Below are 14,717 nucleotides of genomic sequence, written 5' to 3' on the forward strand. Positions count from 1 at the left end.
CCCCCCCCCCTCCTTTTTTTTTTTACAACATCCCTATTGAAGGTGAAGTTGAATCCACATAGAATATTGTGTAAAGCATGTCCAGATAATTATATAAAATGCCTTTTCCAATGTTTGAGTCCCATCAGTGTGATGGGAGTAGTCCAAAGAAGACTCAAGAAAGGGAATTTGTTCATGTGTCACTGTTGTATCTTTGTTTAAAGCCATTGGACCCTTTCGCTAAACACTATTGTCCAAGGCCCACACTTCGTATATCACAACTTCTATATCAAATAACAAACCTGTGAAAATTTCGGCTCAATCGGTCGTAGGAGTCTGGAGAAAATAATGGGAAAACCCACCTGTGTATCTGCCCGTTTCGCTGTGTCATGACATGTGTTTAAAATAAATCCGTAATTCTCGCTAACGAGAATTGATATTGCTTTACTGTTTTCTCAAAGAGTAAAGCATTTCATGGAATAATATTTCAAGGGAAGTCTTTTACCACTACCTTCTGTAAACCCTGTAAGTTATTTGTAAATTTGGGAACTTTTTGGTTTTTTTCTGTACCGAAAAGGTCCAATGGCTTTAAAGTCTATTTTTGAGGAGCATTCTTATCACATACATCTATTTTGAATCTACACAATATGGTCTCCTGTGCGCGGCTAGCATTCCCTACAAATCAATAAATTAATAATTAAGACAACTGACTCACTGTAGAGCTTTTATAGATTCTATTTAAAGAACTGCATACTGTCTGGAAACATTGAAATTTCCATTCATGTAATTTTGTATTTAAACAGCATGTGACGATGACTATTGCAAAATTATTTAACATTTACATCAATTTACTATAAATATTACTATACTTAAGGCACATCTTAAATTGGTGAATATTATTTAATTAATCCTGCATGCTTTCATCCAGTAAATCGTGCTCGGACACGTTACTCTGCCTCTATACATGACAGTTAATTAATCTGGACTGGACATGTTAATAACTTTGAAGCTGAAAATTCTACATTCATCAATCATTGAAAAAGAAAAATCGCCCACAGCGGCCCATGAGCTGCAAACGTGTATCTTCGGAGGCTTCTGGCTGATCAAGCGGCAGAATCGGACTACTACAACGACGGCACGGTCCGCCTGTCGGACAATAAAGCTACGTTGTCTGCATGGGTGTAATGAAGCTTTGGGATTTTCGGATGCACTTTAGGAGGAAGCGATGCTCATAGTGTTCAGCAGTTGTGTTTGGATTGTTAATCCCAGAGTTATTTGTGAGCAGAGTTTTTATATTTGGATGCTTGTTTTAGGACAAACTGATAAGGAAATTGAGTGCTCACCTCTTTAGAGGCCTTAAAAACGCCCAGACATTGCTAATATAAGTAATTTCTATAATCAAATTTTGTGTCAACAGGAAAAAAACATGAAACCAAAAATTTTGTTTTGTGTTTTGAAATTGGGATGCTCATCCATTGGAAATTTTCACCGCTGGACATGACCTTTACTTTAACCTCTTCGTGGAATGGAAATAGGTCAAACCTAATGCGGCTGTTTGTGGCCGCTATTTAAGGGCATGTTGGTACAAGCGGCTTGTGGCCGCTATGATCTCTATATAAAGGGTTAATCCACAAGTTTGGAGGAAATCATTAACAGCGATACAGTCTAATTATTAGAGGACACTCTTTGTGTTCGAAAATAGCAGAAAGGAATTTGTAAATCAAAAACTAATTTTTACAATATCGTGCAAGGGACTCGACGTCAAGGGACTTTGGGGTTAAGTCGGCAAACCCCCACAAGGGGATAAGCAAACACCTACCTGTCAATAGCGAGTCTCTCTCTAACAAACTTTGGTTTAACATCTATGATTATGAGTTGCACAAATCAAGAGATTGGTTCAGTAACTAGACTACATATATTACTTGTTTTAGTCATTGTGAACCGCGCGCTTAGCTTGTAGGATTCAAACCCACAACCTTGTGATTGTAAGTACTGCAGTAAATCCACTTGACCACAGTGATTGGCAATAGTAGGATTTCAACCTACAACAATTGTAATTGTAAGTACTGCAGTCTAACCACTTGAACACAGTGACTAGCTTGTAGGATCTGAACCCACAACCTTGTGATTGTAGGTCCTGTAGTTTACCCACTTGACCACAGTGACTAGCAATTGAAGGATTTGAACCTACAACCATGGTAATTGTAAGTACTGCAGTCTAACCACTTGAACACAGTGAATAGCTTGTAGGGTCTGAACCCACAACCATGGATGGCAAGTCCTGCAGTCTAAACACTTGAACACAGTGACTGGTCATCTTTTCAGTGTGCTATCCCTATCACCCTCTCCAACAAAATTCAAAAAGCGGAATTGAAGAATTCAAATCACAGTCTAACGGTCCCCTCAGTTAGAAGCTAAGTAGATTATTGTTTCTTTTGCTACCTCCATGCTTCTAATTATACCTTTAGTAGACAGCTAAAATAACATAAGCACTCGTACCCCACGCTCCTCTCCGTAAACAGACAGCGCGTACATGTAGCTGTACTATAACAATTAATCATTGTTCAATAGACAAAACAGTGTTTGTTTTTTGCATTTCTTTTTGTCTGTTTCCGTTGTAACTGGCGGTCAGTTGTCTTGTGACTGACTGAATGCACTTTCCGTTGTCTCTATTGTATGAGTTGTTTACATTGGTTTGTACTATAATGTACGTTCAGTTTATTAAAACCTCAATGGCTAGACTATATTTCAAAAAAGTTCAAAAGGAAATTATTTACAATGCTTTCTCATTTCCTGATTTTGATTGGCAGCTATTTATTTTCTTATTTGAAAACTTTAACGGTGTACTTGAAAAAACAAAACAAAAACAAAGTCAAGGTCATAAAAAGTCATGCTTTAGGATTTAAATGAAGACCTTCCTTGAACAAGAAAAGAAAATTTAATCAAAATGTTAGATTGTCAAGGGCCTATTTTCATAAAGCCTGTAAGCATAAACTCTTGCTTAGTACAGAAATATAAGTTACCAGTAAAAATGCCATTAACTTTGCATCGTCGCAACTAGTGCACCAATCAATTTTGGATTAGCAAAGTAGTATTTTCTGCTTAACAGCTCCATGACAGGGACTATTATTACAGTACCACTCTCATGGTGCTGCTTAACAGCTGAATTTGTGCTTACTGGGCGACTTCCATTTTTTTTAGTGTTGCTAAACGTCAGCACAGGGCTGCTATTAATCTGCCTGGGCTTAAAACTGTGAGCAAGTTTTAAAAATGCAAATCCTGTGTGAAAGTTGAGCAAAATAACCTTGCTAAACCTGTGAATTAAGTTGCGCTGTTAAACCAATTTATTTATGCTTAGATATGCGTCAACATTTGCATGGCGTTAAGCAGCTCTACTTCACAAAGCTGCTTAAGCACAGAAAAGTAGCAAAGGACAACAAAATTCTTCTTACCAGAACATGGTTACCTGCCTAAAGACCAAGCCATATGCACACATGGATTATCTGTATCTTGCTATTTTTTGCTTAGCAGAACATTCTTAAGCAATTTTTTTCTGCTTATGAGCAGCCTCATGAATCAGAAATTAGCTACGCACAGAAAGTTTAATGTATGTCAGTGTTTGTGATTGGTATGTTCAATGGTTGCCTAAACAGAAAGGTTTAGCGATCTTTTCCGCATGTCAAGTTTTTTCTTCTTCTCATTGCTTTTAACTAAATCAGAGCTACTTGTCATGCTTTTTTTTGCTAAGCACATATTGGGGACATATTGCTTAGCAAGTTTATGTCACAGCAAGTACCATGTGCCATTGCCCTTTACTGGTCTGCTGCTTAGCAGCCGCTAAGCTTCAAATTTTCCGAAGTAGTATTTTTTTTCTCGTTGAGCAGCCCCACATTAATTACCAGGCAGTAGAGGGTCTTCTCCAAAGTAGTCAAAACATAGCAGAGACCGACCTTCTCAATGGCACTGTAGAGACTGTTAATCATGACTCCAAATAATTGTTAGTAGTAAAACTTACTTGGTACCGAGCAATGGAGAGCTGTTGATAGTATAAAAACATTGTGAGAAGCGGCTCCCTCCGAAGTGACATAGCTTTTGAAGAAGAGGTTATTTCTCAGTCAAATATTATAATACTTCAGGCTTGAAGCCTTTTTTACGCATCTGGAAGCATACAAGTTTGTGCAACAAGGGTGTTTCTTCTTTCATTATTTTCTTGCAACTTTGATGACCAAGGTACAAATTTTTACAGATTTGTTATTTCATGCATATGTTGGAATACAGCAAATGAGAAGACTGGTCTTTGACAATTACCTATGGTGTTCACAGTGTCTTTAAACACCAATGTACTGATTACTAAGACACTGTGTGAGGAGCTTTTTCTTTGCACCTGTCCGGAAGCTATCTCTTTGCAGTCTCTCCCTCCAATAGATGCAAGTCTTGGGGGTTTGTTTCCCTACATTTACAAAGAGTCGTTGCGATCAGGGAAAAGGAAGGGGGGGGGTAATAACAGGTGTCTTTTTCTCCATAAACACTCTGAGGTACAGGGAGGGGGGGCGGGGGGGGGGGGGGGGCAGTTGTACTGTAATCATACATTTTTTTGCAAAGACGCCTTCGACGGATTACTCAATTGATTCATTCAAATCAAGGATGCATATTCCATGTGTTTCCCCTTCTTCGTCAGAATATTGAAAACAAATCTTTTCATATTTCCTTCGGCAGTGAAATCAAAGTAATTTCAATTGAAGGTGTTTTTTCCCTGATTTAATTGACGGGGGAATTGTAAAGGTTAATGCTGTTATGTATTGACCAGAAATTAGTTTTAGTTTGCAGCTTCATCAATTGAGTTGCAACTGTCAGTAAGTTTTTCATCGACTGTTGTCATATTTAGCTTGGGTACTTTTTGTATGACACTTAACACACTATCCACTGATTTACATTAAACTTGAACGGTTTGAAGACAATGATGGTAGAAAGCTTCCCTTAAGATATTGTTGAGGTTTTTTGACAAATGAGTAAAACAATGTAAAGAAAACAAACAAACAATTTGTTTTAGCATGTACAACCAATTTACCCGACTCTTCCAAAAACAGGCTGCTCTGTGATTTTCACTTGAATTGATGACTTATGAATCTGAAACTTCTACAGGTAAATAATATTACATATACCTTAATTAATATTGAGTAGGGATTCATGTTATCTATAAAAGGTATCAAAACCCTTTAAATGTCAGGTCATAGATTAGTCTTTGTCAACATAATGCTTGGTTATGGGCAACATGATCAAGAAAGATACAATAACAATCACATGTGACAGTTTCATCTGAGTGGCTGTTTCTTTACTTGTTAAGAAAACACTCTGTGCAAAAAAACCTGTCGCTGTATTTCCAAGAATGTTGAACTCATGTTTTTACTGAGGTGACTGACCGTGGCAGGTACAATTTCATTTCATATCTGTCCGCAGCATTCACAAATGGACATCATGGAAATTCGAATCTCCAAAACTCGCCTTGAGGTTGGTTCTGGAGATTCAAGTTTGTCAAGATACTTTGAATTCACTGTACACTTTTGGTAATTGTCGTGGTCGAGCGGTTAAAGCCATTATACACTTTCGGTAAACAGTATTGTGCAAGTCCCACACTTCGTGTATCACAACTTATATATAAAATAACAATCCTGTGGAAATTTAGGCTCAATCGGACGTCGGAGTTGGGAGAAAATAACGGGAAAACCCGATCCTGTTTTCGCGCGTTTCGCCGTGTCATGACATGTGTTTATAACAAATCCGTAATTCTCGTTAACGAGAATTTATATTGTTTTACCGTTTTCTCAAAAAGTAAAGCATTTCATGGACTAATATTTCAAGAGAAGTCTTTCACCATTACCTTCTGTAAACCCTGTAAATTATTTGTAAATCTGTGAACTTTTTTTTTTTTTTCTGTACCGAAAGGGTCCAATGGCTTTAAGAGCACCGAATTCAAACTCTGGTGTTTCTGATCAGCAGAGTGTGGGTTCGAATCCCAAGTCTTGACACTTGTGTCCTTAAGCAAGACACTTAACCGTTGCTATCCTTCGGATGGGACGTAAAGCCGTTGGTCCCATGTATTGTGTAACGCATGTAAAAGAACCCAGTGCACTTTTCGAAAAGAGAAGGGGTTCGCCCCGGTGTTCCTGGCTGTGGCTGCTGTATGCGCCGTAGCACCTAGCACCTTGTAAACCCTTAAGTGCTACCTAATTGGGTCTCAGAATCCATCACTGCAATAACTTTCTGAAAGTTTGTATATACTCGGCGCCTTGAGTACCTTGTTTGGTAGATACATACGCTTTATAAGACTTTGATATTATTATTATTATTATTCAAAATAAGTATTAGCATAAAAACTCACTTGATACTTAACAATGGAGAGTTGTTGATAGCATAACATTGTGAGAAATGAAGTAATGTAGTTTTTGAGAAGGAGGTAATTTCTGAATCAAATTATAAATGGCATTTTAGGCATCTGAAAGTACACTGGGTGTTTTTCCTGGGTGCCATCCACCAAGAAATAAAAATACAATTTAGCAGCGATCCTAATTTCAAGTTCACATGGGTCTATGTAATAATAATAAATAATAATAATAATAGACACTTAATAAAGCGCTGGTACCCGCCGCAAGCGGCGCTCATGGCGCTACTCTACAAAGGAACAACAAGCAATGAAAGTAGCAAACAACAAAATAAGAAAATAAACTTAACAAAAAGCTTCTCTATGAAAATGAGTTTTTAAACTGTTCTTGAATGTGTTGAGTGATTTGGAGAGTTTCACAGTGTCCGGGAGGGAGTTCCAAAGCTTTGGTGCTGCGCTCTGAAAACTTCTCTCCCCCCATACATGTTTAGTTGTTTTTTCATGTAAATTATGAAAAATAAAAATTAAAAGATTGTATATTTTCATCCTCAGATTTTCCTTCCTCAAATTATACAAAAAGGTGCACCTACTGTTCCTTCTATATTAGCTTGCGGTTATCCTGAACTTAGCTAGGAATTTTAAAACATGTTGTCAAACTTAAAATCGGTAGTCAAAGTCTTTTTTCTAGGATAATTGAGACATTTCCTTTACTTGGTTGGAAAAACTCGAGCTGTGACATTGCAATATAGAAAGGTCTGTGGGAGGATGTTTTTTTAATTCCAAGAATATCCAGCAAGTATTCCTATCGCTGTGAAATGGGCATCCTTGTAATTGAAAATTGTTGACGGCACAACTGCAAATTATGTATTGCCTCATACACATGCAAATGTCGTGCATAAGAATTACTCTAGATTAGACATCTGCAAGGCCTTTTGCATTTGCTTTCTCGTGAAAGCTATGAATGAATAATGAAGTTTTTCATTCATTCAATGGTTTATTAAAATTCTATTCAATTCGCTGCCAGCAGCAGAATTACATGAACAGTTTTTTTAAACGAGATGAACAGCTGTGTTTACATTTAACGTATTTTTTGTACGTTGGTTGTTTTTTCCAGGAGGACTGCCACACATTAATTTTATTTTGAAAATTTGGGAATTTGCTATCCGCTTTGTATGTTCTTTGGGGGAGGAAACCTTTGTTACCTCATTTGGGATTTAGCAATTGTGGCCAGTTATTCATATGGGGTAATATGAATTTTTTTTTTTTTTTTTTGGGGGGGGGGGGGGGGTTTATCCAATTTCGAACCACTGATAATTTTTTTTTTTTTTTTTTTTGGGGGGGGGGGGGGTCACCTGATTTCAGACCATTTTATAACCTCATATGGGATATAGGATTTAAGACTTTGCATGGTTGAAATATGATATAGAAAGGTTCACGTTAACAACATGTAATGATAATCTCTAAATGAGTTGGGGTGGTTCTGAAAAGAACTGTTGGTTTCAACTCAACGTTTCGATCAGTATGCTCTGATTGTCTTATGAATGTTGTCAATTGAGGGCAAATGTACCTGATTTGAGACCATCGATACCTTCATTTGGAATAGGCTCAATCATTTAATATTATAAGTAAATCCTATCTCCAGATTGCTTGTACATTTTTGATCACCATCAACAAATCAAATCAGACTGCTCCACATTCTGACAGATCTCGGAGGACAGTCTGAGATGCTCGTTGTTTACTAACGGATGCACAGATTGCAGCGGGTGCTTTTAAACTGTTTAGGTTGTGGCTCAGTCAGTGAGCTTGAATACAACAACCAACAGCTGAGCCATTGTTTGAGAAGATATAATTTGCTAACAGAGCAGGGCATAATTGACAACAAGGGACTTCCCTGCCCGAGTTCTGATTTTGTTACTTTAAAGGGATGGCTTTGGTAATTACTCACAAATTAATAAACACAAAAATTCACTTTGTAAAGTGGAAAGCTGTTGGTGACCCCCATTGAAGTAATTTTCTTTTGGAGGAGCGCTAATTCTTCAGTTGAAAAAAAAAAAAAAAAAACGTATCTTCTACCACAGTCTATGCTATAGAATATTAAACACCTTCAAGGAAAACCCTGGCCAAAACATCGTCGGGTGAAAGATCGTCTACTTCTGATGCCCCTTCATCATGGAACAATTTCCTTCATCATAAATTGGCAAATCTGTGCCAATGGTGTAGTGCTGTGGATTGAAGCATTTCATAAAATGTATATATCATGGTATGACATTAAAGGAAATGAAAAAAGGGTGTAAAAGTGAGGCTTGGGTGCTGAGTGCCTCTTTATGGCAGAGTGCCTCATAATGGCAAAATGCCTCCTCTCACATGTACCTCACCTCTCAGGTATTGTACATTCCCCACAGACCTCACCCTGTCAGACTGAATGAACGGGATTCCGTCTTCTGCTGAAGTCAGTCAACTGTCTATGCCAAGGGTGTTAGTTCAATCTGTGCTGTGGATGGAAGCATTCTGTACCAATATATATATATATACCATGGTATGACATTAAATGGAATGAAATAAATGTGTAAGTAAGGCTTGGGTGCCTCATTATGGCAGAGTGCCTCATACGGCAGTGAGTGCCTCCTCCCACATGTACACCTCATCACCTCACAGGTATCATACATTCCCCACAGACCTCACCCTGTCAGAATGAATGGGATTCCGTCCATTGACTCGTCATTGTGTTAATTAAAGGAAGATTCCCTCTGATGAAGTCAGTCAACTGTCGATGCCAAGGGTGTTAGTTCAATATGTGATGTGGATGGAAGCGTTTCATATAATGTTTATACCATGGTATGACATTAGATCAACCTTTTTGGCCACGATTTTGATTCCTACTCAAAGATGTATGTAATATAATTTACCTGTAGAAGTTTCAGCTTCATTAGTCGTCAAGTTTTTAAAAGAAAAAAAAAAGGTGAAAATCACAAAGCGATGTTTTCTGTAGAGTCGCGTAAATACCAGTACTGGTGTATCGTTGTACATGCTAAATTAATTTGGTCTCCTGAGACGGAAATGATATTCGTACATTGGCAAGTTAGGTGTGCATTGCATGTGCACATGCAGAGGTTTCTTGTTCACCTTTCAACACTCTACTGTTTGGTCACATTTTATTCACCACAAGCATTTTCTTTCTCTATACCGAAAGTAAGCAGCCCCAGGAAACCGGGCCAAGTTGATCAGCTTTTGTGGCAACGGTGTCTTTGAAGGTATTAAGGATGCAATTTGAATCATTTAGGACCTCATTTTAAACTGCCTTGGTGAAGTTGCAGCGTGGTTTTCTTTTCCATTAGGAAACCCAATTACGAAGGAGAGTAGTTTAAGGAGGCACCAAGGCAAGGACTACTGTTCTAAGGACAACTGAGAAATTCAATCGCATTTAATACCTTTAAAGAGGTCCCTCGATCGTGGACGTAAACAAAATCCAATAACCTTGTTCTAAATAACGATAATGTAGTTTGCTCATCTGGTTGTGCGGTAGTAAGGATGCCGCAATTTGATCTCAGGCTGCGGCTCCGTATGGTTTGAATGTTTCCTGAACCTGAGTAGATATACATGTATCTTTGCTGGCCGTGGAGATATGGGTTGTTAAGACAGATTAGGGTGGTTGCAAGCCTGGAGTTTCATGTTTAAAAGGGCGAGGCCATTTGTATTTTGGCAAAGGGCACTTCCACTGGAAAAGCTTAAAGTCAAGGGAAATTTTTGAAATACATTGTTTCACATAGGGACATTGACTCCCAAGATGGCACAACCAAGAGTTGTGATGATGACATCAGGCAAATTGGGTCCCAGTTATGTAAAGTTTATATTTGTGGGGTTTGTTAGATTTGCGCAGATTAAATCTTTGAAGATGCAGTGGTGTCCCCAATACCAATCCTCATGAGAATGATTTCCCTCCAAATAAGACCTTTTTATGCACATCCTGGCATGTCGTGGCATGTCTCATTCAGACTAGAAGTCAAGCACCCTGGACACAATCTCTTGCCCCGCTCATCACTGTTGGTTTAAGTTTGTTATAAAATCAGTGTTTTGTGTCATACAAAACGTGCCCAAACCCTTTAAAGCAGTTTCTATTTTTGTTATATCTTCAAACTGCTCTCAACAATTCTCTCCGTATCAACGTAGATAGACCCAAGGTATTATTTTATCTGTGCGCACGCTGTATGGTTTTATAGAAATGGTTTGGAATTACGATAAAAATCAGCAAATGCAATTACGTGGCCTTGGTAGTTGGGTACTCCCGGGTAATGAAAGATTCCTTGGCATTTCAGTATCCTTGTGGAATATATGATACCGAGCTAGGATGAATTGACACAATTGGGAACTCAAGCGAGGGAGTTTAGCCGAGAAAATAGAATGTGGAAGTATAGCACTTTATGAATTTGGTTTGTTCAACTCGTTTTTTAATTCAATTAACATTTATTTCATTGTTGGTGGAAAAGGAGATTAATAAACAAGTTAAATACAGTTAGTTAAGTCAAAGACAGTCAAGAACAGGTTAAGAAAATAAATAATAAGAATTAAATGAAAAAAAATATAATGTAATGGATAGCCTATATTGTTTGTTTGATTTTGGGCATATAAAAAAATATGTCCATTCGCACAACAACTTGAAGAAGAAAAAGAAAGAAGAAAAACAAATTAGTTAGAATTGTTAATGACAAATGTTATTACAATTTTTTTATAGTTTGTTTTGGTAAGTTTCAGTTTATTTTGGACGGTGTCCTCAAACTGTGATGGCTCTCCATAGGGTTCTGTCCTGCATTGCTGTCAATAGCTCTGCTGTCTCCGGTCCGGTGTCTTTCCTCAAATCTTCTAAGTAGGTCAAATTTGGTCTACCATATTTCTTGCATCCATGTTTTGGTTCCCAGTGAATGAGTTTTGATGCAGACTCCTTGCTCTTACTACGAGTGCCAAGCATATCTCAATTCCTTGTTCCTTGATCTTATCACTCAATCTTGGCAAGTCTTCATACAGCTCTGCGTTTGTCACTCGCTATTCCAAGTAAATATTAAAGGAACACGTTGCCTTGGATCGGACGAGTTGGTCTATAAAAAGCGTTTGTAACCGTTTTTTTTTTAAATAAATGAAATGCATTTATATGGGTGAAAAGATGTAATTCCTTTTACCTCATCTTCTAACACGTTCGACCATTTATGGGAGTCAAATTTTTGACTCTCATAAATGGCCGACCGTGTTAGTTCGCAAAGTAAAAGGAAAACCACGCAATTTCGAGGCAAATTTGTGTGGATTATTGTTTTCTACTTTTACAACATCTTTTACCCCATATGCATTATATAAAAAACAGTTACAGATGCTTTTTAAAGACCAAGTCGACCGATCCAAGGCAAAGTGTTCCTTTAAGGACAGTCCTGAGCGTAAAATGTAATAACTTAAAATGGAGGAAACATCTAACCTAAGGAGGTATACAACCTTCCATTTTTAGTGGAGTTATACCCAGACTGCAATTGGTTCATAAATTATACTGAGTTCTTGTGAAAATACATAATTTAAAAGGAAGATACTACACTCTCCCTGGGTCAACTAATAATAAGAATCAAATATGATAAAGAAAGAAAAAAGAGAGTATTTTTTGCTGATTTAGAACATGAGCGGTGTCATATGCTAAACGGCAAAAGATTTCTATCAAAGATTTTTTACTTCTTTTTAGGATCTTTGTTTTTGTCTGTTAGTGAGTTGGATATTTGTTGGGGATGTTAGGTTGTTGAGATGATGTTTTATTAATTTCTAAGCACTGAACAAGTGACCCGACATATGCATAAAATAATAAATCTGTGAAAATTTGGATTCAATTGGTCATCAAAATTGAAAAAGAATAATAAAAGAAAAAACAACAACATTGTAATATCTAAGTGATAAATAACCTCTTTCTCAAAAACTAAGTTACTTCAGAGGGAGCCATTTCTCGTAATGTGTTATACTATTAACAGCTCTCCATCGCTCATTACCTAGTAAGTTTTCACGCAAATAATTATTTTGAGTAATTACCAATAGTGTCCAGTGCCTTAAAACTCAAAACTGATGAAATGTGCATAACTGATAGGCTGACTGCCAAGGGTGGTAGACCGAACTAATTGCAATCGGGTACCCTTTAAAAAAAGTTCAACAACACAGTCCGCCAAAGGAATTTACATAAAATCATCTCGTGCCACTTGAGCGCACACTCAACAAACAGATCTGATTTATCTAGTTTCAAGTTTAATACCCTCTGCATTTTTTTTTATCTCTTTCTTTTTCTTTTTCTCTTTTTTTGCTGTCCATAGGTGCTGTCCGGATTAGAATCGACATAAGCGGGCATTTATAACGGGATTAGACACCGGGGCAGAGAATCCAACAAGGAAGGATTATCATAGGAGACGAAAAACAACCTGCAAACGCTTTTCATCACTCGCCATTCTGTCACACGGAAGAAGCGTGCCACGTTTTAAAAACGAAGCTCCATCTCTGTAGTAGTGAATAATGGCTTCATGGACCATCCATTACAACTATTCACCAAGACAATTGTGATTCACTGTTGGAGCATATTACATCAAACTGCTAGAGTAAAGCACCAAACGAGCCCCCCTTTATCGGGAATACTAATCTTACTGTTTGTCGCTGGCGTTGTTGGAACGCTTGTGGGTTGCGGGAAAGAAAATTGACTCACTGTCGATGCGCGGTCATGATCGTTTTCTGATCCTAAACAGTTTGGTTATCTCGCAAAGTGGACTGCGTATGTCATTCTGCAGATTTCTTTAAAAAAAACACCCACAGTGCTGCTGCAATTCTTGTCTCATGAAGCACTGACATAAATTTCCAATTCATTCAAAAGTCAAAGAAACGCTGTTGTAAAAAAAAAACCATAAAAACTGCTCACTCATATCCTGAAGGTTCTGCCAGGTTGTTAACCCTGAAAATTCCAGGAAAAAAACCCCAATATTATTTGATATTCAAAATAAATTATTCAAGAAAAAACACCAAGAAAGGTCAGGTGGAATTCTCTTCATGCCATCGTTGTAATTTTCTACAAGGATCCACACCTGGGGGATACTCCAAAAGGAGGGCTGTCGTCCAATCAGTAAGAACGACTGGTTCTGTTAAAGCCGGCCAGATCTAGTGTTCAGCCGGGAGGTATTCAATACTAGCGGTCCTTAACACTCAGATGGAATAAATCCCCTCCATGGTTTTGCCTGGATTATAATTGGATAACCTCATCTAATATCAGTCTCCAGACTACAGCGGAACATCGCAACATTTTTTTTCATCTTCTTTTCTCTGCGTGCTTCGGTGTGTGTGTATTTGTTTTCGTCGTCAGCCACCATGAATTTTCTTCGGCGTCGTTTCTCCGACCCAAACTCTCTCGGAAATGTACCCAATGGATATTTTCAGAATATCGGGACGGAGGATACCCGGGATAAAGCTTTGGCTGCGGCGGCCGTGCCTCCCAAACGCGATCTGGGATTCTTAAGCTCGCTAACAACGGGGAAACAACAGGAGAGGACGAAGTGTAAGACGCTACTTGTCATCGATGATCAGCACACGGACTGGTAAGTGGAACATCTATATATAAACTCAAATTAAAGGTGCATTTTTTCGTGTTTATTGAGTCTACTCTGACCCAGAGCTCTGTATATATGAAGAGACTATTTCGTTTTCGGTTACAAGGTTACCGGACGCCATTTTTGGTCCAAATGTTGCACAAAATAATATGCAGTCTAGTCTGGCACCCTTGTGTCTTTCTTGTGCTGAAATTGCCTTTTTGGATTCATTTGCATCCATCCTACTATTTAATTTAAAGGGAGTGCACAACATAAATAAGATTGAAGATGTGAATATTCTCAGTTTTGCACATAATTGAAATAGTATAGATATTCATGGTGGAAAAACTTTGAAATACTGTTGTTTGAATGCTCCAGTTTTTTTTTTTTTTTTTTTTACAGTGAAAACATACTATTACAAGGGTTTGGGGATGTTTTTTGTATTTCATTCTCCTTACTAAATGAATTTATTTAGCTCAAACTTTTACAGATTTTTCTGTTATTTCATGTTGGAAATTAGTGAACTCTTCAGTTAAACCACTTACTTGCCACATTTTAAAAATGTATTTTGTAAAGTTACAAGGTAAATGCACAGTTCTAGTATAAGGAACTTCTGAACAAAGCTGACAGATGGCATAATGTCATTCATGCATATCTGTGCAATGAGATAATATATTATACCAGTTAACTCACTTTAAAATATCTCCCTGATCTTGAATGCAAAAATCACTGAATGGTTGGCTGGGACCTATAAACCAAGACACGGGTGTCTTTATAGT

The 14,717-nt window shown here is 37.7% G+C and overlaps 1 protein-coding gene across 3 annotated transcripts in view; it reads left to right on the forward strand.

Annotated features, from left to right (window-relative positions):
- LOC139954456 (synapsin-3-like) overlaps positions 1 to 14,717 on the forward strand; it is a 288,306-nt gene that overhangs the window by 51,340 nt on the left and 222,249 nt on the right. For 2 of the 3 annotated variants that reach the window (XM_071954258.1, XM_071954261.1), the window contains exon 2: positions 12,685 to 13,947. In XM_071954258.1, coding sequence (XP_071810359.1) covers positions 13,721 to 13,947 — 227 coding nt within the window. In that variant the 5' untranslated portion in view covers positions 12,685 to 13,720. Of the gene's footprint in view, positions 1 to 12,684; positions 13,948 to 14,717 lie in introns of those variants that run through there. The other variant, XM_071954259.1, reaches the window with a different exon arrangement.

This window comes from Asterias amurensis, chromosome 2 (assembly GCF_032118995.1).
Source record: "Asterias amurensis chromosome 2, ASM3211899v1".
In the NCBI taxonomy this organism is placed as follows: Eukaryota; Metazoa; Echinodermata; class Asteroidea; order Forcipulatida; family Asteriidae; genus Asterias; species Asterias amurensis.